General features: G+C 41.1%; 2 protein-coding genes and 1 pseudogene across 5 annotated transcripts; 2 read left to right on the forward strand and 1 right to left on the reverse strand.

Annotated features, from left to right (window-relative positions):
* The first annotated feature begins 2,384 nt into the window (after positions 1-2,384).
* LOC9272149 (phytochrome A-associated F-box protein) lies at positions 2,385-4,075 on the forward strand. Its single transcript, XM_015782312.3, has one exon. It carries the CDS (start codon positions 2,454-2,456, stop codon positions 3,513-3,515), a length of 1,062 nt encoding a protein of 353 aa, XP_015637798.1. The 5' UTR covers positions 2,385-2,453; the 3' UTR covers positions 3,516-4,075.
* Positions 4,076-11,744: 7,669 nt separating this feature from the next.
* On the forward strand, positions 11,745-15,771 carry LOC4338553 (uncharacterized). 3 transcript variants are annotated; one of them, XM_015782446.3, is made up of 6 exons: positions 11,745-12,015; positions 12,218-12,689; positions 12,879-13,189; positions 13,311-13,373; positions 13,950-14,434; positions 15,025-15,771. In XM_015782446.3, exons 2-6 carry the CDS (start codon positions 12,292-12,294, stop codon positions 15,373-15,375), a joined length of 1,608 nt encoding a protein of 535 aa, XP_015637932.1. In that variant the 5' UTR covers positions 11,745-12,015; positions 12,218-12,291; the 3' UTR covers positions 15,376-15,771. The 3 variants fall into 3 exon arrangements, with proteins under 3 accessions (XP_015637932.1, XP_015637933.1, XP_066167166.1); XM_015782447.3 differs by having other exon boundaries at positions 12,233-12,689; XM_066311069.1 differs by having other exon boundaries at positions 11,745-12,689.
* A 1,990-nt stretch (positions 15,772-17,761) lies between these two features.
* Positions 17,762-23,537, reverse strand: LOC4338554 (putative disease resistance protein RGA3; annotated as a pseudogene). The gene is made up of 3 exons (XR_001545996.3): positions 22,809-23,537; positions 18,350-22,668; positions 17,762-18,228 (listed from the first exon to the last, which is right to left on the reverse strand). The product of XR_001545996.3 is annotated as a putative disease resistance protein RGA3 (transcript).
* Between the last annotated feature and the right edge of the window lie 1,662 nt (positions 23,538-25,199).

Consider the following 25,199-nt stretch of genomic DNA (forward strand, 5'->3'; position numbering starts at 1 on the left):
GTTCTACTTAGAGATAAAGTTAACTCATGGTATAAATACACACCCCCTGGGAGGGGTCCTATGGCATCGAATCATAGCGCCAATACCACCACCATAGCCTACAATTCGGAGGACGTGAAGCCTACTCGCCGGGAGATCTCGTCGAAACCATCTCGACAAGGGTCTCGCTGGTAATCTCGAGATCGACTGTTCTCTATTGTAATCCTTGGTTTTCCATATCAATCTCATATAAAGTGGATTAGAGCTATTACCTTACGAGGAGCCTTAGCCAGTATAATGTTTGTCTTCTTGTTTGCTTGATGTCGTATTGTGTAGATCCTCGTACCAACGTACCCAATACCCTATGTATCCGGTCTACGTGTATCCCCCGTCGATAATCACAACTGCCTATAACAATTTCCATCACAAATTCTTCATTAAATTGCTTGCAATTGGATCTTGGCACATTTCGAGCAGAAGAAATGATTACGTCTTCAACAATATTTCGGTCAGTTTTGATAAATGGAAGGACAGCTTTAAGACTGAATTTGGCTTGCATATGCACATGGCAAAAGAAGTAGACAAACCCCTATGGTAATCATGGATAGATAGCATTCTGTAATTTCGTTTCTTTTTCTTTTTCTTTCTTTCTGTTTCTTTTCTTTCGTCCTGTACGTAAACCCCTATTATTATTATTATTATTATTATTATTATTATTATTATTATTATTATTATTATTATTATTATTATTATTATTATTATTATTATTATTATAGCACAATAGGCGACTCTCCAGCTGTTTCATGTAAAAAAAAGTAATGGAGTAAGGGAGAATGTGAGGGTAGTTTGATCCAATTATACTTATAATACCATACTAATACATATGGCATGTCTTTTATTCCTCTCCTAAAAGAATCCAAGCCGGCTATCATCGTGGAGGCATACAACTACAGGAATTCAAGTCTGCTACAGTGTTGCTATTTATATTCCATGGTAACTTTTACCTAAGAAATTACTTAAAAATAAAGTGAATTGCATATCGGGCTGTTTTTATTTTGAAAGTTTTACTTTGGATCACCTTTAACCAATCCTCTCACTTTGGACTATCTAATTTTACATTTGTTATATTTTGAACAAACCAAAATACCTTCCCTAGACATGTCAGGTCTCTACTCTAGCAAAGGGTATAGTCTATGCATGTATAAGAGGTTGGCCATTTATTAATAATGGTGTAGTATATAAATATATGTAACTATTATATGAGTGGACTACTAAATGACGTGTCAAATGTGTTTTTACCTAGGAGAGTGGGTGGTAATGCACCATTCGTTCTAAAATACTACTGTATTCGACATCACCTAGTTTCATCCAGATGAGATGGTGGTATCTAGTACAGTACTATGGATCTCATCTTTTTGCTTATGCTTATGTTTATCAGTCAAAATTTGAATTTTCAACCTTAAATTTGAAGCTGATTTTGAGTTTTTTTTTTCATCGAAGTTTATTTTTCAGCCTTTGCTTTTAGGTTGCTAAGAACACGAATATAAAAGTTTTATTCACAAATTATTTTTCATCTGTAAATATGTTGTTTTTCTTATTCGCGTATGTTGATATAATTTAGTGCTACCAGTATGCTTATAGAGCTTATTTTTTGAGTAAAGTGCAATGCCGGTCCCTAAACTTAGTTCGCTCATGTCATCCAGGTCCCCAAACTCTAAAAAATACATTTTTAGATACTTGAACTTGTTAAAGTGTATTATTAAGGTTCTAAATTTTCATGATCCCTCTGAGATCTTACATGGTGCTCACGTGACATGCTACATGGGTGTTGACTCATTTTATTTATCTTTTTCTCCATTTTTTCTGTTCTTCCTTTCTTTTGATGTGGGAAAAAGAGGGAAAAAAAAGAATAAAATGTAGTGGAGGAAAAAAAAAGAAAGTTTGGATCTGAAATGTTCATGTGACATGTTATTTTAGTATCCACGTGGCACGATATGTAAGCATCACGTAGGATCGTAGAGGGGTCGTGGTAATTTGGAGTCGGAATAATACACTTTACCATGTTATATATTTTAACATGTTAAATGACATAGATGAATAAATTTAGTTACATGTGTCGCATTTTACTCATTAGTATTATTTTTAGTGAATATTTAGAGCGGCGCAACAGGGATCCGCTTCTCTCATCATTTGCAGGCACTAGTGATTAGCGCCACACGCACGAACTCCATCCACACGTTCTCTTCCCCCAACAAATAATAAACAATCCATGGACAGAATGCATCATCCCCCCAACATTACATCGCCTCCACAAAAAAAAAAAAATATCCAACCACCTTTTCCACTTCCACCACCGCTCTCTTCTCCACCGCGATCCAAAACCCAAACCAATTTCATTTTTATGCACCCCAAAATAAAATAAAAATAAAAATAAAAAAGCTTCGTCGCGCCGGGAAAGTTGGAGAACGAACGCCATGAGCGCCGACGAGGACGCGGCGTCGCGGGGCGGCGGCGGAGGCGGGAAGAGGAAGGCGGTGGCGGAGGGGGGCTCGCCGTCGCCGCTGTCGGTGCTGGCGGACGACGTGCTGCTGCAGATCCTGGGGAGGCTGGAGGGGGACCCGCGGGACTGGGCGAGGGCGTCGTGCGCGTCGCCGCGGCTCGCCGCGCTGCTCAGGGCGGCGTGCCTCCCGCCGCGCCTGACGCGGGCGCTCCCCGCCGAGCTCCTCCCGCCGCCGTCCCCCGACGGCGCGCCCAGGGCGTGGGCCGCGCTCCACAAGCTCTCCGTCTGCTGCCCGGGCCTCCTCCGCGCCGGCGTCCTCCTCGAGCCCTCCGATGACTTCGGCCTCGAGCTCGACATCGGCCCCGACCTCTCCGTCCCCGCCCCCTCCCCTTCCTCCTCCTCCCTCGACCACGCCTCCACCGCTACCTCCGCCCCCGCCCCACCCCCCGACTCCTCCTCCTCCTCCGCCGCCGCCGCCACTACGTGGTCGCTCTACGACGACCTCTACCTCGACACCGCCTACGACTGCTCCCCCTCCGAGGCGGCGCAGATCTCAAACACGGCTGCGACCCCCGCCCCCGCCGCGGCGCGGCGAGGGGTGGCGTCGGGGAGCAGGAGGCGGGCGCGGCGGTGGCTGGGGACGGTGGGGGCGCACCTGGCGTCCGGGTCGTGGACGCTGAGCAGGGAGCAAGGGAACAAGCTGCTGGCGAGCAGGTTCCGCGGCGACCGCCTCTACATCTGCGACTGGCCCGGGTGCGTCCACGCCGAGGAGCGCCGCAAGTACATGGTGTTCCGCGGCGTGTTCCACGACTTCCCGAGGTCCCAGGTGCGCCGCGCCCTGCGGGACACCCGCCGCCCCACCGTCGCCGTCGACTGCGCCTTCTGCGGCTGCACCGAGGCCTGGGACCTCTACGCCGCCTTCTGCCTCCGCAGCTTCTACGGCTACCACGACGACGGCGAGCCCGTCGTCCGCGCCTACGTCTGCGAGAACGGCCACGTCGCCGGCGCCTGGACCGAGCGCCCCCTCTACTCCTGACTGCGACACCCACACCCATGGTTCGGTATGCCCACTCTACTGCTTTTGCTCTCTCATGGATGTGCAGCCATGGCCGCCATTGCCAAGAATGCCAAGCAAACCTTTACTTGTGCTTGTGATAATTACTCCATGTGTATATACTACTAGCAATGTGGGTATCAGATCATCACCTCTGGAGATTATGCAGGGCTGATGTGATGTGATATGCATCTCTTTGTCTTGTTAGAGATGAATCAGATGATGCTTAAGCTAGCTTAATAACGCGATTACCGCGCTTCCGTCGAGCGAATTCTCAGCGCGATTCGGCGCGATCGATTAAGAGTGTAACTTCTGATGATTTGCACAAGAACACAGTTATGATGCAGGTTGATGTTGTATTTGATATTAGGCAGTGACTCGGTTACGCTCTCTACTTGCTGATGAGCTGGGGATTCAGAACTTGCATCAACTGTTCTTGCTTGCTGCTGATTTGCAGTAGACCTGATTGTTGTACATGCACTGCAACCTCCTTCAGCTTTATTATCTTCATGAAGTAGAATTTGCAAGGTTCTTGCTCTCTAGCCTTAGTTCTGATACAACCTGAAAATGCTTTGCTTGCCCTTTCCTGATTGGATTTAAACTTATCATCGATCTAGTTCATATACCTAATCTTTGGCTACTCAGAGGCAACTAACCTCACTCATACTGTCATACACACTGTCAATCATGCATGCCTCTCCTTTCTGAATATTGTAGTAGTAGCTTGCAGCCTGCAGAAAGGGCTTAATTTTTTATGATATTATCAATGGCAACTTGGCAATGACAGCCACTTGTTGCTCTTTTTTTCCCCCTAAACTAATGGGTAATGGCAGTGGAACTGTGGAAGTACTAACAGCTGAGTCCTCTCCGAACCGCAGGAGATAGTTGCCCGCCTTTGAACCAAACTCTAGGGAACGCTCAATTGCCTGACGGTTTACCTGATATAGAAAGAGGGAGTGTGTAACATACAATTTTTTTGGATAGCCAGTGTGTACTTTGTAGCATGGTATAAGATTAGTTTATGAGATAGTGTATGGCTGTTGATTCTCCTGCCTTTTCGGGACTGATTCACTGCCGGCTACTTGCCTGCCTGCTGCATGGAGCGTTGGAGCTGATGATGCTGCAAAATGGCGACGCAGAGGCATTTGTTTTATCCATTGCGTTGGCGTGGCAGCCGCTCGGTCACCATCTGACGGACAGAAACTTATCATGTTGGTTCTTGTATATTATTGTATGGTATGACAAATTACTAGTAGTACCTTTCTGTCATTCTGTGTGCCGTATCCAGGGGCGGACCGGGGCTAGAGTCCCATGGAAGTTTTGGGAGGAAGTAGAACGTACGAGTATGAAGCAATGACGTTTCGGTTTGCTTAACTCCGGGGGGAATTATAATTCGTTTTCGCAGATGATTTAGGTGAAAGAAATCACGGTCAATGAATCTCTAAAGAAAATTTACATGGAACTGTTGTAGGTTTTGGCCCTGTTTGGATCGGAGGGCTAATAATTAGCCCTCCAAATTCTTATTATTTAAGAGTATTAAACGTAGATTACTAACCAAACCCATTCTATAATCCTTAGGCTAATTTGCAAGCCGAATCTAGTAAGCCTAATTAATCCATGTTTTGCTACAGTAATCATCCGCTAATCATGGATTAACATACCTTCTTAGATTTGTCATGCGAATTAACCCAGGGGTTATGAAATGAGTTTTGTCAGTAATCTGCGTTAAGTACTCCTAAATAATAAGATTTTGGAGGGCTAATTATTAGCCCTCTGGATCCAATCAGGGTCTGTTTCTAATCGGGAGAAATTTTCTGCTATCAAGAGAGGGTGGGACAGGGCTGTCTGGGTAACGGTGCTTCTACGAGTTTGGTGACAAATGGTCTGGATTTTTTATGTTTTGGCCCCTTTTAAGAACTTATTTTATAAATAGATCATTAGAAAACTTATTCCAGAAATGGATTATTTTATAGGTACCAATGAACCTAGCGCCGAAGTATAATGATGTTGGGCATTGGCGCCGTCCCCCTCACACCCGAGAGGCCAAGACATAGAGGGGTCAGTGCCCAACATTATGGCGTTGATGACTTGTTTGTAAAATATTTTTTGAAAAGAGTCAAAATGTACATATTTTTTTATCACAAATAGGCCTGATATCAATATCTTTGGTGTTGAGGACCTATTTATAAGAAAAATATTTAGATTTTAACTCTTTTTGAATTTTCTTTATAAATAGGTCCTCGGCGCCAAAGAGTTTAGCGCCGGCCCCTTTCATATCAGCGACTTAGCTATCACAGGGGCTAGGATGTGTGCCGAGACATTGAATCTCGGAGCCAATAACCCTGAACCCGAGAAAAAGGGTCTACTCCTGAAATAAGTTTTTTTCAAGGGTATATGTTCAAATAAGTTTTCAAAATGTAAAAATTCCAAGACGAATGGTGGGTGAAAATTTTAGCTTTCCTAAGACACGGAAGACGGGGAACCTCCTTCACACACTGGTCCCTCTTCCCCTCCATTTTTGGTGGCTCTCTGGCAACACGCTAGGGGGAGGGGGTAAGGGTGGGCATTCGGTTAGACCAAAAATTTTGATCTCGGTCTTCGGTTTTCGGTCTTTCGGTCAGTTCAATTATTGAAAAATGAAGACCGAATTTCAACACAAAAATGCTAGGACCGGCAAATTCGGTCTCGGTTCTGACCGAAATTCAACAACCGTTTCATATATACAAATAAATCATATAATTTTTCAACACAAAAATCACAAAAAAATTCTAAGCACGTCTCAGTAAAGACTCTTATTGGGATGCATGCCTATAAGGAGTAGGGATGTGAAAATTAGAGTTTAATCATATTGGAGATTTTTAATTCGGTCTTTTCATTTTTGGGTTAACGGAGAGACTAACCGAATGGATCAAACAAAATTCAGTCTTTCACTGTTTAGGACTGGATTTCTCGGTCTCAGTCTTTTCGCCTTTTCGGTTCAATCCTTTTCTGATTCTACTCCCTCACCAATAGGCTAGGCTTCCTTCAATCCAAATATTTGCTTGGGCTATTCGTTGAAAAAAACGGTGGGTTATTGTGTATGATTAATTAAGTATTAATTATTGTAAAACTTTAAAAATAGATTTTTGAAAAAACTTCTAGGTAAAATGGTTTACAGTTAGGGAAGTGCGCTCACGTCACACAAGGCTTACTTTTCCCATACCGTGCAAACGAACAGAGCCACATGGTGTTGCCTCAAAGTAAGCCATGTGGCGTTGCCTCAGAGAACTTCGGTACTAGTTTCGGTGTCCATCTCCTTCTCGTGGTAGTGATGGAGTGTCCATCTTCCTTAGAGCACCCGCAATGGTAAAGTAAGGTGCTCTCTATAAAACATGTACATCTCAGCAATAGACTAGATTAATAGTAAACCACAGCAATAGTATGTTTACGTGGGTATCTATAGCTCTCTCATGCATTGCCTCGTTTTTCTTTATAAACTATCTCCAGGTTAGTAGATAGCTTTGTTATCTCTCTTCATTTAATCTTTTCCAAGTAGGAAAATATGCTGACATGGATCTCTTGTAGAGAGCCTATAGATAACCATTGTGGGTGCCCTTAATCCTTCTTACGATGGTGATTGATTCAATCCACTCTAGTAGTGGAAGATGTTTTTCCCTATGGTCAAAACCTATTTTCCGTGCGGGTAGGCCATCCTTATGTCTGAAAGTATCTGAGAAAATCGTTATTTTTATGTGCGGGTGGCGCACCCGTATGCGAAAATTCTGATTTTCGCGTGCAGATGATTATGTCGTCCGCACTGCACGCAAAAAAGATATTCGAAAAAAAATAAAAATCCTTAAGAAAAACCTAGCTAGGTGTGTCGTCGCCTCCTTTGCCGGGCACCTTCTAGTGCCACCGTCGGACCAGCGCAGGGGATGGCTCTGCCGCTGCTATCGTCGCCCCTCACCTCCTCCATCAAGCTCTGGACCCGCCCTTCCCGAGCCCGAAGGGAGCCACTCCCGCTCGCTGCCGGTGCGCTCGAGCCCGCCAACACTACTCCTACCCGCCACCACTACTCTCGAGCCTACCACCGTGGCTTAGGAGAGGAGGATAAGAATGAAGGAGAGGATGTGGGAGGAGTGGAGAGGCTGGAGTGGATAAGAATGGAGAGGATAAGGAGAGAGAATGAGGGAGTGGGTAGAATTTTTAAGGTAGAGGGAGGTAGGCTGGACTTTTCGCAGGTGGACCTCTTAATAGGCCCGAATGAGAAAATAGGTGTCCACTTGCAGAAATGTATTTCCGTATACGGGTCTTTTAAGGAGCTGGATGCGAAAACACAAGTTGATTTTTGCAGATGCGATCAGTTATAGCCCGTCTGTAACCTATAGGTATCCTTATATAGAAAAATCGTTTATATAGAAGTGGGTGTTCCATACGTGTAATTTGCTTTGCAATAATTTTGACCCTAGTTTCTAACATCTCCTCGTTGGGAAAATCGGTATGTCTCGGATTAGCCCATAGCATTTTACAAGGGTTTGTTTGTAATATTGTATGTTCCTAAGGACCCTTTTGTAATTCTATAGTATAAAAAAATAAATAGCAATGCACATAATTCTCTAGTATAGATATTTTGGGTGGAACATTCCCATGGTGGATTTTTTAAAAAAAATAATATAATTTTCATTTTGTTCTTTATTAAAATTAATATATTCTAAGTGGCCATAATTAGTTTTCTTAATATTTTTTATGGTTCTTGTTTAGAGTTCAATATTTTTCGTGAAACATCTACAAGGGCGTAACAACCTTTTAGTTGCAAACTTGATGGTCATTGGTCAACAACATTACACAGTGATAAAAAAAAATAGAAATACATACTAAGGAGGATGGTCAAAGAGAACTGCAAATTTTCAGTGGCAAAAGTGATAATACATTTATAATGAGTGGCAAAAGGAAACAAATCCCTTTCTGTTTTTAGAAGAGGAGCCATCAAATTTCTAGCCATTGGATGTCAAATCCACCGTCTCTAATCCTTGCAAAATGATATATATATATATATATATATATATATATATATATATATATATATATATATATATATATATATATATATATATATATATATATATATATATATATATATATATATATATATATATATATAATATCCGTCTCTCTCCTTCCCAAACCCTATCAACCTCCACCTCCCACCTCATAGCCGCCATCGCTGACCGTGGCCCTTCACCTTGCTGCTTACTAACATTGGTCTAATGGCAGGAAGCTCCCATCGGCCTCCCTTTGCCACTTCCCACCACCCTTATGTTCCCCTTCCAACCACATGTTTTCTATTGGTGGAGCTCTTTATTTTCTTTGGGGAAATTGGTTTAGTTGTGCTATTCTTCCCCGTCTTTAGTGGTTATCTCCATTGATTTGTCGTCACCTCTAACCAATTGGCATCTCTCGCCTAGTCTCCAACCAAACTCATTGCCAATTCATCACACATGGCTTTCGTTAGCAGAAACTCCTCTCCGACTTCTCTCTAAATCATCATTATCACTCCAATCTCTCTTTAGATCTAGAACCTACCACCCTCAACTCCAATGCTGAACCTAAGTCCAAATGTCAATAAAAGAAGATGAAGGCAGCACAGAGCAGATGGTGATAACTCGAGTAGGGATCTCCACACGAATCAAAGGTCAGAAAATTGCATCTTTTTTGGGTTATTTTCATCTAGGATATCCTATAGAATCCATATGCATTCTATAAGGATATCCTAGATGAGCACACTTAATATTCCATATCTAAATTCATCTGCGATGGACAAATAAGAAATACACATTGCTTTTATAAGAAATCAAGGGAAGAAACAGAATTAATAACTCATCAACAGAATTTGTTAGTTCTAGTTGGATTACTAATATGCATTTTATTTATTTATTTTGCAAAAAAAATGCGGTACACATGATTTCATCTTGACATATATAAACCCTATTTGCTAGTGTAAGTTTGATGTGACCATTTGCTTCATCATTCCTGCATATAAAAGTGCATTCATCCAGCATACATTTGAAAACAGAATAACACAGATAGTAGATTGATATGTAGAATCATACCATTATATATGTTGCTGCTTGTATTATCTAATGAGGACCAAGGTAATAGGAAAGAGATTAAGAGATACGTTAAGTTGGAGGAACTTGAACTCATTATTGGATTGTATCGGTACTATCTATGTCTATTGTTCCCGTAACTGCCATAGTTGGAGTAGGAGCAAACTAAAACAAAATTGGGCAAAAACTTAGCAAAGAGAAAATTGTTAAGTCAAAAATAGGAAATTTATAAAAGTGACAACAAGCAAGTTGCCATGTTTAATACTGTTTATTTTAATTGGCTATGTGTAATCATGTTGAATTCAATTTTATCTAACCCAAGCCACCTACCCTAGGACTTACATACTCTCTAATTTTAGTGTGTGGGTCATGTGGGATGGTCCCTCTAATTTTACAACTTCAGTTTGAACGAGGACATGTGTAACAGAAATGACAAAAATCATCAAATGCTTCTCCCCCTCCATCTATTTAGCTATTTCTCATTCTCATTCTCTCTCTCTCGTTTCTCTCCATCTATTTCTCTCTCCCTATCTTTGGGACTCTTTCACAACTTAGTTTGAACGGAAATGTGTGTAATGGAAATGGCATCTTACCAAATACCCCTTCATCTATTTCACACTCTCTACCTTCCCTGTTCTCTCCATCTATTTCTCATTCTCTCTCTCTCTCTCTCTTATTGTATTGAATTGCATTGTGTTGTGTTGTATTGCATTACTTCATTGCATTGTATTGTATTGATACTATGTCTAATAATCTCATCGGCAGAGCAGGAGCAAAACAAACTAAAATAGTGCACAAACTCAGTGAAGATAAAAATTATTGATGGATCTTTTGTGAAGATGTTAATGCACTACTAGAAAATAGTAACTTTGTTCTATCGAAGGTTGTTAAGTCAAAAATACAAAATATGTAGGAAATTATAAAAAAGACAATGTGTTATATGTTGGCATTATAATGGCTTTAATTGGCTACGTATAATCATGTTGAATTCAATTTCCAGCTACCTATTATTGGACTTTCTGGTATGTTCTTGGTAGCTTATATACTATGGACTAGGCACACTTCCGAAGATCCTAAATTTTACTATTTCCAAGAAAAAAATATCCATCAATCTTTCTTAGAAAAACCTTTTTAAAACAACTTATCAACTTCGTAATGTTTAACTCATTTTTTGTGCCCTTGAATAATTGTTATAAACTAAATTTCATCTATGTTAGAATGGTGTGTCTAATTTTAATCTTGAAATTTATATTCTTTCCTCTGACTAGGTTTCTGTGCTAAATATAAGTTGTTTTGGAACTTCCATACACTTTTTCATCTTTATCATTTTGTGTATGTGCCAATAAGTGATACCATTCTCATAAAAGAATGACCGTGTTTTCCAACATAATATAAACAAAAGGAAAAATCGTTACAAGTCCACACTATTTTATATTTAAAATTATATGGTTTAATATGCTTGTATCTAGAGGAGCCTATAAAATGATTTCTTTCATCTCTATCTAAAAACAAATATTAGTATCTTACAATGGTACACTTCAACCATCCCATATTATAAGGGACTAAACCAATTTTCTTAAAAGAAATGGAGGAAGTAGTCGAAGAAAAATAATGTACAAAAGGTGATAGATGAAACAATAAAGTAGTAAAAAATTGATAGGTGGGAAAATAAACTAATAAAAAATAGATGATGGGGAATAAACTAATAATAAAATGGATATGTAGATAATAAAGTACTGTCTCATGATAAAAAAAAATATATTATGGAACAAGGAGAATTCCTTTTCTCTTTTAACACAAACAAACATGGTAAAGCTTGGTTTTTATAGAAAAATCATTAACATGTGGTGGCGATTACAATTACAGTAGCCCACTGTAACATGTTCACATTGGATAAAATCAAGATCCACACCCTATTTTTAGTGTTCTTCTACAATATAGGAAAAGCTTCAACTGTGACACATAATAAAGGAGTTCCAAAGCTTTATCTCTAATGATCTGATCTCTCCCCCTCATATACCCTTTCACAACTTTATTTTGAAACATGTAAACGTATAAACGGCAAAAAAAAAAAATCTCTCCCCGTCTATTTGACTGTGAAAAGTAGTATTTCTCATTTTTCTCTATCTCCAAACTCTCTCTGTTGTTCCCATCTGCCGGAGGCCGGAGTGAGGGAGCAGCCGGCGAGGAGGGAGGCCGGCGTTGGCCATCGGCGTGGACGACCTCGCCCAAGACGACGCCGACGCCGCCGCCGACGACGACGACTTTCCCGTGTGCGGATTGGCCAAGGCGGTGGGGTTGGAGGGAGGGGAGGGGAGGGGGGTGACGCGCGCGGCCGGTGCGGTGCGGTGCGGCGCGGTGCTCCCCCCGCCATCTCCGGTCGGATCGGATCGAAGGTACGCCTCATTCTCTTCCTCCGTTCCGCTTGGATGATCCGCCGCGTGGCGTAGATTGGGGGGCAAGGGATTAATCGGTCGGTCTGTTTATTTTTCCCTCGGATTAATCGGTCCAACTTTTTCTTGTTACTGATTTATTTGATGCGTTGTTTGTGTGGTACTAATGGAGGATTGTGTTTGTGAATGAAATTTTGTGATCTAGCTTTGTGTTGATTAGACTTGGAGGAGGAGGAGGAGGAGAGGGGGGAGGTTTTGGGTTTTTCTCCTTCCCTGGCAATGGCAGCGGCTGCGGGGATGGGTGGCAACGGCAATGGCGCGGATGACAAGGCACGTGATGTCACGGATCAGTCCAAGGCTCTTGGTGGGAACAGCTGCGAGGACCGCGCGCTCCCCTCTGCTGTGCGTGTCACTGTCAGTGGTGATCCGGTGGGGACGTTTGGCTCTTTTGGGAACATGGCCGATTATAATGTTCACCTTCATCAGCCTGATGAAGGTGACGACCATGGTGACAGCACGGAGTGCTCGAGCTCGTTCGGGCCCTCTTGCTCCGCGTCGTCCGATGATGATGACGACGACACGAAGTCGGAGATGGATGGCATGGAGGTGGATTCGCCGTTTCTTGGTCCAACCCGTACCGGTGCGGATCGCGCTAGCTCTGCACCAAGGATGGTCAGGTGAGCATCATCTCTTCATGAGGTCCTTGCAGACCGTTGATTCTTGAAATCGTATTGACGTGGTTAGCATGGTGTTGTAGTGTTGTTCGAACGGAATTAAAAGAGAACATTTACATCTTGTGTTCCTTTTCGCTTTTGATAAATGCTATGTGTGTGTCGTAGCTTGTAATCAGATTAATTTTGTTTCAGACGGAGACAGGTGACAGCCGAGTGGAGAAAGATTGTTGGGCCAATAATGTGGCGATGCCAATGGTTGGAGTTGCATATGAAGAATCTCTTATCACAGGTAGCAAAGTATGACAGGGAACTTGCTATTATCAATCATGAAAAAGATCTGCAGTTGGAGATGGTTAAAGCAGATGGTCCTAAATCAGAACCGGGAAAACTATATCCCCAAAGTCATGAGAGAATTATCATGAAGAGAAGAAAAAGGAAAAGAGATGAAGACACTGTAGATACCTCATTGTACTTGAAGAGGCACCCCGCACTGTCTTATTATGGTTCGACATCCTGTCCTTGTTTTATAGGGCTAGAGAAAATTGTTGTCTTGAATGAGTATCATATTTTGCATGGGGTTCGTGTTTATACTTGACTGTAACGAAGACTCTTGATCTTTTGCAGAAAACAAAAACAGTGGAGTTCAAACGGATGGTCCCTTGGTTAATGGTGGTTTTGACAGTTCAGGTAAGTTACATGGTTGTGCCTGTGTGCTCAAGATTATTTTCTGTAGTTTAGAAGGAGAAAATATAATTTTTGTTGCAGTCACTCTTCAATCTGAAATGCAAGTGGTTGTTAGAGCATTAACGTACGTGCTTTTGCCCCTTTTTTTTTGTCAGTGGTCAGATTATCGCACTGTGCATTGTTTTGGGGTCTGAATTCAGTATGCCTGTACTGTTAAAATTTCAGTTTTTCTAAAGCACACGTTTAGCCTGTTCCTCGGGATGCTAGAGTTGCAGGCTTGCGTGCAAGCTGCATACCTGCAAAAATTGGTTGGGTAAAATTGTTTCTGTATACAGTATCTATCGGAGCAGCCATCGAACTTGATATCAGACTGAGTTTCTGTCACATTTAGTTTGTTTATCTCTTTTAGTTTATCTTTTATGGTACTTTTCTATCTTTTGGGGATTGATTGTGCACGATGTTATATTAATGAAGCTGAAAGGCAGGAAATGTGTATTTTTGAACTCTTTTATATATTTTAATGTGGAATTGTTCCTCTTAATAGTTGCTAATCCTCTCTATTTGTCGCTCTTCACGCAGTTGTTGAGGACATCGAAAGCACTGATGATGCGTTAGTTGAGAATGACAGGGTATTTGAACAATATTCTTTAAGAGAGATTCTTCTTACAGTTGATGATGTCCAGTCCCGAATTCTTAGTCTTCAGGGTCGCCTCAGCAATGCTCGCAGCAAATACAAGAAGTTGTCACAATGCTTAGACCGTAAACAGGTTAAGGTGCCTCAAAAGATTCAGAATCAGATGACCTGTTGTAAGAAGGATGGAAGACGTTCTCATCAGAAAACAAAGTGTATGCATACTTTGCTTCAGAAGGATGACTTAGATAGATCACTTGCTGTGGTTCCACCTGTATTTGGTAGGTCCACTGACTGTGTGTTGGAATGTATGAAGAAAAATGATGCACAAGAAGATGCAGTACAATCAGATCTAAATGGAATCACAATTGAGATGTTCTGTGGTAAAGATAATTTCCTAACCAATGCCCATGTAGGGGAGTTATACAAAGAAGTAAGTTTAGCTATAGCATCTTATTCTTCTCTATTTTGTCACACGATATTTTAGAACTAATGTATGAAGAACACTTTGACCAGTAGCTGGTTCCTAATAAAAAGGAACATAGGATATACCAACTCTTTGCCCATCCAATAAACCATGTAGATCTCCGTCATGTCATGTTAGGATTTCTAGTTGCATGTGTGTGGGTGTGGGACCTCTAGTCCTTCATAATCTTCTAGAAGTCAACTATAAATATTTTATGTCGAAGTATATGGTGAAAAACAAGCTGAGCATGATGGTGTTTTCTTGAATATGCAGTAGATCTGTGTAACGTCATGGTGTTTCCTGCTTTGCGATATACAGTCACAAGGCGATAGTGTGATATGCGATATACATGTGCTTGATACCATCATTTGTAATGATTTGCTGATCTTTCATAGATCTGACATTGCCTCGTAATCATAATGATTCCTATTTTTATACTGAATTATTTATCAAAGCTAAATAGTGTACTCCCTAAACTGTTGTAAGAAATAGGGACTCGTGCTGGATCAACATATTTGCAAAAACCTTTTCATTTGATGGTTTGGTTATCTTTGCAGAGCGCTGATGATGTCCTCATAGATAATCAAGCAGCCAAAGAAGGTTATCAGCTATTTGAGAAGGTCAAGCCAGAGGAGCATTCAGAGCTGGTTATGCCTCCTTCCAAAGTACAAAAAGCAAGTGCAGACATAGTGGACTATGAACAAGTTCAAGAAACAGCTCCAGTTGCCAAGCAAATCATCTCTGGAGACAAGCGTGGACAGAAACCAAATAAGAAACATGGGCTTCCTGTGCTTGCGAAGAAAATTAAAACTGAGAAAGATCCCGGCAATATGAAGAATGAAAAGACTGTTTTGGTGGCTGTGGATCCCCGGAGGAGTACACGAGTTCGAAAACCCAAAACTTATTGAAGCTATTGGTTTCCAGCCGTCCTGGTATCTGGTTGCTACTTAACCAGTGGATTTTTGTCGTGCTGTCCGAATATGTAGCTACATTGAGCCAGATGTTATATAGTTTGTTATGTAAGTAATCATAGCAATAGGAAGGTGAAATGTGAAGTGGCATGTCTCGCTCAGGGATCAAGAACCCTTTATTTCTTATTGGAGGTTACAGATAGCAGCAATAGTTGCCTTATGAGTCAACATGTTTTTTTTTTTTGGTTTATTTGCTGCCAGACTTGTAGACATAGCAGCAACATCTTAGATTACATCATTCTAAAAAGTTGATAGCTAGTAGGATTGTTTTTACTAAAATCATATACTCTGCTCTTTCTGAAAATAACATGTTTTTAGATGATGCTTTTCTTAGTGGTTTTTTTGTTTTGTTGTTGTTGTTGTGTGTGTGTGTGTGGGGGGGGGGGGGGGGGTATGATGCTGAAAAGAAATAAAGGTTGGTTCTAGAGTTGAGGTGCTTTTTCTGGGATGCATTTTGGCAGAACTGGATGTCTGGATGCGTTTGTCTTGTAGTAGAATACCCAGGACATACCTGGTGCTCTAGTATTTTATCTAACTTGTAGTTCCGTTGTTTATTTTTTTTAATTTCGGTATAGAATTCTTGATTCATTTTAGTTCTGTTCCTGAGAAAATTTGTACAAGTTGATTCATTAGAGGCTTTTCCCGATTGACAGTGCCCTGACTCGTGTGTGATACGATGCCTATGTTCCCGTTAATTTTGCATTCACTTTTGCATCCAATCCTACGTTTGATATATCGTTTGAAGCAACTCATTGGCACTCAATTGCTAATTATGAGTGACCAACAAACGTCTCGTCTCTAAACTCTCTTATTTTTCGTCGAAAATCCTAGGTGACATCCAGGGTCGAAACCATAAGGGTGTGTTTGGATAATGGGAAATGGAGGGTGGGATTGGGATTGGGAAATGAATGAAGGGTTAGGATTAAATGGAAGAATAAATTGTTAGGATTTAAAGATACCTTTTAATAGGTGGGAAATCATTTCCCTATCCCATTATCCAAACAATACCTGAGGGGGCAGCCATTGAATCATCCTTTTGAACAACAATCAAAATCAGAAGATGTTGGAGAAGCAGGATCATCCATGAAAGTGCGCAAACAGGGAAATGCTGTAGAAAGTAGGGACTCCAGAGGATAATTGAGTTCCAAATCTAAACCACTGCCTAATCTGGTTGTCCACACCACTGGATAATGTACAATAAAATCTAAGCATAAGTACTAAATGGTTTAGTGGAGTACTTATGCACTGATAATGGTTAAGTATAGGAATACTAAGCAATGAAGAACTTACTGCTAAATTAAGTTGTTCTTCATTACTGTCCAGATACTAACCTTAGTATGCTTAGATGGTCATCATTAAGTACTTATTACTGTCCAGATACTAGTAATGAAGAACAACTTCTAAGTACTTAATGACATTTACTTAAGGTTTAGCTGAGCTGGATTTGTTGAAAACCAAACCCTTATTGTTAATCACTTACTAATCCGGTGAATAAAATACATGAATTTGCTTAAGCTAACCCCAACAACTTGGCAACAGCAAGCCTAACTCGGCAGTCAGTGATAATGCTTTTTGCCATGGGAAAAACTCTTCCCAGCAACAGCCGGTGAAATTGCCAAATTACTGGTAAACCACTTGAGACTTGCCAAATTGAAGGAGACATTCACTAAACAGAGACAGTGACAGACTTCGATTTCATGTTTAATCGCTGAAGCTCCACCAGTTAGAATAGGATCACGTCTCTTCTCTTCCTCATATCTTGCAGTAGAGTGACGAGCGCATCAAAACAAACAAATAAAATGGTACTTACGTGACAGCAGTAATAACCCGTTACTCCTTTCCCTTTCATCATAATTGCCACTATTGGAAAATAAATGTATTGCAAACATATAATTGCCACTCTTGGAAAATAAATGTATTGCAAACATATGTGATGGAACCCTGGAAAAACTACCGTTGAATAAAAAAATAGATGTCCGAGTTCATGTCAAGAGTAAAAATTTTACTTCCATTTAAAGTTTTACTTATGGTTAATCTAGGAATAAAATTTTTACCTTTGGTGACATGACCAAATCTCGTACGTCCATTTTTAGATCCGACGGTATATTCTAGATTTACACCACATATGTGGTTTGCACTACATATTTTCCATCCTTTCAAGATCTCAAAGCTACATGAGGATAAAAGAGACTTAATTGGTCTTCAGCTAGTCTAGAAAAATTGGCCTCAAATATACAGGAAACCCGTGACTACAATATACAGTTTAGAACGAATGGGTAAAATAAAACGATTTCCATCAGGTCATCAGCAATGCAAGGCCAAGTTGACTAGAGCTATTGCAGGTTTGCCTTATCTTGCATCTCATCATACAAGAGATAATAGTTACAGGCTTACAGTCAATACTCAATAGAAACCAAGTCCAAAAGGAAACACTCCAAGAGAGGATAACAGTAGCCTGAGTTCAAAAGCACCATGGTACTCCCATACAAAGCTTCACCGGTGCAGTAATACAGTAGACGTTGCACACCATAGATAACAGCTACTACAAGCAATTCAGTCCAAAAGAACAAACAGGAAACATAACAGAGCAAGATCCAAATACACAGATACATCTCGGTAATAGTCCATAGGCATATAGACCATAGCCAGCAGCCAGCGAAATGCAACCACACAAGAATAAGAAGAAGAAGCTCAGACCGATCAGTCAATACGAACCGGTCCCTCTCGTTCATAGCCAAACAGCTGTGTGAGACTCTGGAGGTCTGCAATGCAGGGGGCGAAGGAACAGCACTGCCAGAGGACAAGAGAGCGATTTAACTGGTAACCGAAAGAAGTATTTAGACGAACAATAATGGATGGAAATGATCTTGCATAAATTTATATTTTCATAATGCATTGATGAAACCGTTACCTTTCTGTTCCTTTGTTCTTGTGAATCTGAAGCATAATTCAGTCAATACGCTTCCAACGAATATGCGCAATCTTTGGCCAGCTTTCCCCATCGGGTACTCTACAGCTCTCCTTCAGTAGTGGACAGTCACGTATGTATATGTGCTGCAGGGAGGATGGGAGATCTGGCAAAGATGATATATTGGGGCAGTCCACTATGGATATGCGCTGAAGGGAGGATGGGAGATCTGGCAAACATGATATATTGGGGCAACTGAAGATGTCAAGTTCCTCCAGTCTGGAGAGGCACTTCAGATTTCCCTGCAGGGAACTCATTTGACAACTTTCTAATCGCAGCTGCTTGACAGATGAGGAATTTATAGTTTCTTCAAATGAAACGGATGGCTCCTTGCACCTTTGAAGGATGAGAGACGCTGAACTGTGATACCTTCAGCCGAGATGATGTTGTTCAACACCGCAGAGCTGCTAACATGCAGTAAATCCTGGACACGAAACTTTGACACACACTCAGCAGTAAGCTTCGGGATATCTACCAAACACACGCTGTGAAGTTGAAGGGAAGACAGGCCTTCAAGCACACATAAATCTGGCAAATGATAAAGTGTGAATTCTTTCAGGGAGCTAAGATCACCAACAAACAACGACACAGAGCTTCTGCAGTCGTGTATGAAAATATCTTTCAGATGCGGCCAGTGGCCACAGAACAAGTCGGGTGCAAGCACACAACAACTTATTGCGAGTCTCTTAAGGGACGCTGGCATGAATTCTGCACCGTGTGCCAACTCTAAAGCAGGGCAAGAGTTCAACCTTAAATGCGAAAGGGAAGTAGCAGCTCGCAAGCCCCCCAACGATCCGAGAAACAAGCAGGCATCAATGATCAAACAATCAAGCTTTGTCAATTTTTTCAGGACCTCTTCTGACGGAAGAGTAGTTAAAGACATGATCTTGGATAAGGACAAACATCTCAGAGAAGCTAGGCCACCAAGGCATATGGATAGAGCTGTATCTGTAATTGTGCATGATTTAAGGGAGAGATCACTAAGTCCTGACGGTGGGACCAATGGTAGCCCAATCCTCCTTGCATAAATGAGTCTCATCCTCTGCTCGTGGCAACGCATCCATGCCTTGATGACATCCTTGGTCATCACTACTTCATCTTCTCTTTCTAGAGCGCGTTCAATGGTTTGAAGATTTTTTGATATATCAGAGTCCATCAATGCTGCCAACTGCTTCATAGATGAATGATCCGATGACAGTGCATCTAAAAATGGGCCCATCACCCCAACCAAAGCAAATTGTGCAACCAGTTGCTCTGTCCTAGTGGATATGCTCACTATGATCATGATACTCCAGTTCATCATTGGTAACGAAGAGAAGCAGTGGGCACCTACGAATTGACAACGTTGTGAGACCTGCTGGAAGAAATGATAGTTCCTTCATATTCGGGAGATTCTTAAGGCTCAATTCACGGCAACGCCTAAAGAGCTTGGTATTGGATGGTAGCCTTTCTAAAGCGCTGCAGTTATAAAGAGCAAAGGATTCTAGATTCTCAAGCTGGGAACCCTCGAGTAACCAGCTTGGATAGGTAGTCGATTTGTAACCTCTAATTGATAAGTGCTCCAACTGTGGTGGTGGCACGAGGCCTTCAAGAATCTCAACATGTAAACAATTCTCTGGATTCATGTTATTCGCATCATTCCACTCAAGCGTCAATCCTTCAAGACGACTTTTCTGATACAGCTTCGACTCTAAAGCTTCATCCTTGCCAATCACATTCTCAAGATTTCTGAGCGATAAATACCCACCAATTTCGTTCATGTTCCTGAGCTGTCGCAACTCATGTCCCTTCTGTTTTAGGACGTGAAAACTATCAATACGTTGAAGCAAAGTTAGCCGGCCTATGTCAGGAATCCGTGACAGCTCCAATCCATCAGAGTACATTTGAAGATGTCGTAACTTACATAAATTGCAGAGTTTGTCAGGTAACCTCGATTTCGGACGCAAATAAAGTAACTCTAAATGGTAAAGATCGCATAATGATTTTGGTAGTTCAGAAATCAATGTCTTCTTGATGTTCAAATACCGAAGATGCTTTAGCTGACCGATTGATTCTGGCAACTTTCTAGTGTTGTAAAACGACAAATAAAGTACTTGTAACTTCTTCAGATTCAATACTACCTGCTCGAAAATATTGCTCCCAACATCCACTAGTGGGTCAATGCAGATAAGAGTTCGCAAATGTTGTAGCTTGCAGACACTTGGCTTATGTTGTATAATACTCTCAACACGAACAGATAAATGCCGAACAGTGCATGGTATTTCTCTCACCTTGTCATCTTCTAATCTGAAGCAGTCTTCTCTAGAGAGTGACTCTGCCAAATCATGAAGGAGGTCATGCATAATGTACACCGTACTATCAAATCTTTCAGAAAATGGTTGGAAAAAGGATCCAGAGACCATCTCTTTGAAGTAATCCATGCCGGTATCTTCCATTCTTTTATTCGTATCACGTGCATCAATAAATCCCTCTGCAACCCAAAGGTGAACCAACTCGTCAATTATGTATTTGTAACCTTTTGGAAATAAACTGCAATACAGAAAGCATCTCTGAAGACATGGATCTAATTTCTGATAACTCCACAACAGAGCTCTCTTAGGTTCACTTAAATTGTCTATCTTTATAGTGAGAGCACCTTTCCAATCATCGATATTCATCACCCTTTTCAAGTTGGAACCTACAACTTTTGCTGCCAAAGGAGATCTTCCAAGCCTTTCAGTAATCTTCACTGCATGCTCTTCGAACCAGCCACACATCTGGAGGTCTCGAATTGTGGCTCCAGAGAAAGCATGGTGTTTGAAGAGTGCCTGGAACTCAGTATCTTTCATATTTTCCAAATCAATGACATCTTCAGAGAAAAGAGCAGGTGGAAGTGTCTTAGATCGAGAAGTTACCAGAACTTTGGTTGCCCCATTCTGAGAAGATAGTATGGGAGCAAGTAGCAGGTCCCATTCCTCAACGTCCTGGGATTTATCGAACCAAATGTCGTCCAACACAAGCAGGACTTTCTCTTTTTTCTGCAGTATTTCTTTTAGTTTGTACTGGAGAACGTCCATATTACCAACCCTTTGACACTTCTCTTTTGTTGCAGACTCGATGATCTCCCTTGTATGACGATGGACATCAAGTTTGCGTGAGATGCAAACCCACATCGTGACGTCAAAATGTTCTTGTATCGTCTTGTCATTGTAAACATACTGAGCCAAGGTGGATTTCCCCATGCCTCCAGGTCCAACAATGGAGACAACGAAACGGCTAGCCTCAGCACAAGTCTTGTGTTGGGTAAGAAGATCAACAATGCGATCGCGGTCCGCGTCGCGACCAAACACCTTTGGTGGTGGGGTTGATGTCGCTGCAGTAACGACCACTGTTTTTGTATGTCCAGTTTGTGCCCCCTCTACACTGCTACCAGCCGGTAAGCCAAGCATTTCACGGAAGTCCCTTGCTTTCGCTAGGATGGCCTTGAGCTCCTTCAGCTGGCGTACAAGCTTTATGTTCTTCGGTCGCAGATTGGACAAGCTGCTTGATGCTGCGCGCATAGGTTTCTTAATGATGGAACCGATGGAGGAGGCATGCTCTAGATCTGGAGAAGGATCCTCGCCTCCGTTCTTCACCTTGCGCTTGAGGATGTCGTACTCATGCTCATCCAGCAGGTCCTCGGCATTGTACAAGGCTTCTTTGAGCTCCCGTATCCATTTGTCCAGCTTGGCCCTGTGGTTGCCCTTCTCAGCTTCTTCAATCAACAGCTCGAACTGCGGCATGATGCTGGTCTCCAGTTCACGGAGCTCACTCGCCATGTCCACTCCAAGGTATGTTGAAGCGTCAGCGAGGAGCTTGTTCAGGATCGGTGATGCTGCCAATCGTAAGCTAGCCAATGCCACTTCCGCCATCGGATTGAATTTGCTGTCTCCCTGTTCTCTCTCTTTGTAATTTTGGTAGGTACAGAGATATTGGATGTGAAGATGGAGAAATGTTGGTAAACTTAGAACTAGGAAGATCTAAACAAGGACCGATGGGAACAAGGTGAAAGTAAAAAGCTAGGATGATTTTGTTTTTTGGATGGGAATTGCTACGAACAAAATACGGGGACAGTACAACAACAAATGATTTTGTTTTCAATGAAAACTACTGGTTTTGGATGGGAAATTAGGAAGAAAACTCTGACGAGTAGTTTTTTTGTGTGTGTGTTTCTTTTTCTTCTGAAATGCGAATGGAAGACAGGTGTTTGCAGACGGCAAAACCACCAGGGCCGGATGAATAACCTAAAATCATCGAGAAACAACAACAAAGAAAAAACGAAATCAGTGAACGGCACCGGAGACAGATCAAGTATTTTTGTAGTAGAATAAGATGGATATGAACTAATAAAAAAAAACAGCAAAGCAAGATCTGGAAGCTTTACCCTGTTGCACAGATGAAGTGAAGGAGGACGGAAGCAGCTTGGCTGGAACCAGCGAGCGCCGAGGGGATTGCGAGGTTGCTGCAGCGGATAAGTGGTGTGTGGCAAGAGGAATTGGGATAGGAGTCACTGGACTAATCGACAGCGTCCAAAGATACATGAAAGGAACGTAATAATACCTAAAAGGAACAAACGTTGCACACAGCAATGTCGCTAATCACGGGACCCGCAATATTCTCTAGTGATGTACATGTTCATATCATCGATAATCTCAGTTACTTTCGCAGCAAAATTCAGAAGGGCGTAAAATACTGTAACCAGGCTGCGCATACCTGTTTATTACCTGTCGGCCTTGACAATGGCGGCAGGTTGCCCGGCTCCGGCTGCTCGCTGTGTGCTGCTGCTGCCGCGGCCGCCGTCGTCGTGGGAGAAGCCCACCCCCGCGATGGTCACCGGGGCAGCGAGCCGCCGCCGCCATTGCGGAGGTCGCCGCTAGACGGATCCGGTCGAGGATGCCGCCGGGGGCAGGGTCAGGTCGAGGCCAGCCGGAGCTGAATGGATTCGCTGGAGAAGCCAGCCGTCGTTGCCGCCGCTCTTGGACTATCGGAACATGCGATGGGGAGTAGCCGGAGAAGTAGCCGGCGGCGGCGGCGGCGTCGGTGGATTGAGGAGGAGAAGGCTGGAGGGTGTGTTATTCCTCCGGGACGTGGACGGCTGGGATGCATGAGCGTCAAGGGCAAAATGCTGACAGTCGACCAAATAGCATGTTGGCCCGCGCAGTCTATATTTTCTTATGTTTTCTCCTTATATTATTCAAATATATTAGAATAACATCATAATTTTAAATTTTGCAATAACTTAACGAAACGTAATATTCATATTCTATTTTATATACGCGTTAGTTATTAATTATTTTTAATATTAAAATTTAGTTATTTGTAAATTATATATATTCCTATATGGTTTAATTTTGCTTTTTTTTTATTCCGAATTTTCTGTAAATTGTATTTCTATATAGACTCTAGGCTCTTCTTCCAATATTATTTATTTTTATTTCTGAATTTTTATTATTTCTAATTGTATTTCTATGTGGACTCTAAACTCATCTCTCAATTCTCAATATTCTTTAATTTTTAATTTTTAATTTCAGTTACTTCTAAATTGTATTCCTATATTGACTTTAAACTCTTCTTTCCATGTTTTTCTTAATTTCGAATTTTAGTTATTTGTAAATTGTATTTTTATATGGACTCAAAACTCTAATTCTTATTTTATTATGTTTATTTCGAATTTTAGTTAGTTTTAAATTCCTATATGGACTCTATACTCTACTTTTAATATTCCTTATTTTTTAATTCCGAATTTCTATTTTTTTTTCTTAATTGTATTTCTATATGGACTCTATACTCTATTTCTAATATTTCTTATTTTTAATTCCGAATTTCTGTTATTTTCCTAATTGTATTTCTATATGGGCTCTATACTCTACTTCTAATATTCCTTATTTTTAATTCCGAATTTCAGTTATTTCCTAACTGTATTTCTATATGGACTCTAGTCTCCTCTTCTAATATTCCTTATTTTTAAATTACAAATTTCAACTATTTCTAAATTGTATTTCTATATGGACTCTAGTCTCCTCTTCTAATATTCCTTATTTTTTAATTCCGAATTTCAGCTATTTCTAAATTGTATTTCTATATGGACTCTGCTTTTTCTTTTTCTCCGATTAATGTGAGAATTTCTAGGCCATGAGAGCGAACGTGGAGGCTCATTTTTCTATTCCTTTAATAATATAATATAATAGATAGATTCTTTAACAGTGCCAAAACTTGAGTATGTAAATTTTGGCACTATCAACTTTTTTTATAGGGTAAGATTATATTTGATTTGCTATATAAAGCTAACATAAATTGATATCAAATCTAGCATGGGTATTATCAATAAATTGGTTTCGATCCAAACCAAGCACAAGTACTATTTTAACTACCAAAACATTGGTAGGGCCGTAGGGCTAAGTTTTGGTAGGAAAGCCCGTCACCTCTACACCTTTTTCTAAGGAGTATTTTTTTTTCTTTTTTGCGGGGCTTTTCTATGGAGTGTTCATGGGTTAATTACCGTTTCACTACTAATAATGACTTAAATGGCATGTTAATTAGCGGCAGTACGAGCTAAGTGTCTTGTACTTGCTATCTCTGTCCACGAAATACCTACTATAGTACTATCATGTCATTTTATAGACAATAAAAACAACTAGAAAATAGTTTGTTTCGAAAATAGTTCTAACGAAACAAATTAAAATTAAAGTAAGACATTTTCTATTTTTAATTGATTGTTCGTTATATCTCTTTTTTCTTGAAGAAATCTCGACAAACTTTTATCGGTAATAAATGT

Source organism: Oryza sativa, chromosome 5 (genome assembly GCF_034140825.1).
Source record: "Oryza sativa Japonica Group chromosome 5, ASM3414082v1".
Taxonomy (NCBI): domain Eukaryota; kingdom Viridiplantae; phylum Streptophyta; class Magnoliopsida; order Poales; family Poaceae; genus Oryza; species Oryza sativa.

Coding starts and splice junctions, on each gene's coding strand:
- LOC9272149 (XM_015782312.3), top strand. CDS start 2,454: ATGAGCGCCGACGAGGACGCGGCGTCGCGGGGCGGCGGCGGAGGCGGG.
- LOC4338553 (XM_066311069.1), top strand. CDS start 12,292: ATGGCAGCGGCTGCGGGGATGGGTGGCAACGGCAATGGCGCGGATGAC. Junction 12,690..12,878: donor TCTGCACCAAGGATGGTCAG/GTGAGCATCATC, acceptor ATTTTGTTTCAG/ACGGAGACAGGTGACAGCCG. Junction 13,190..13,310: donor CCCCGCACTGTCTTATTATG/GTTCGACATCCT, acceptor GATCTTTTGCAG/AAAACAAAAACAGTGGAGTT.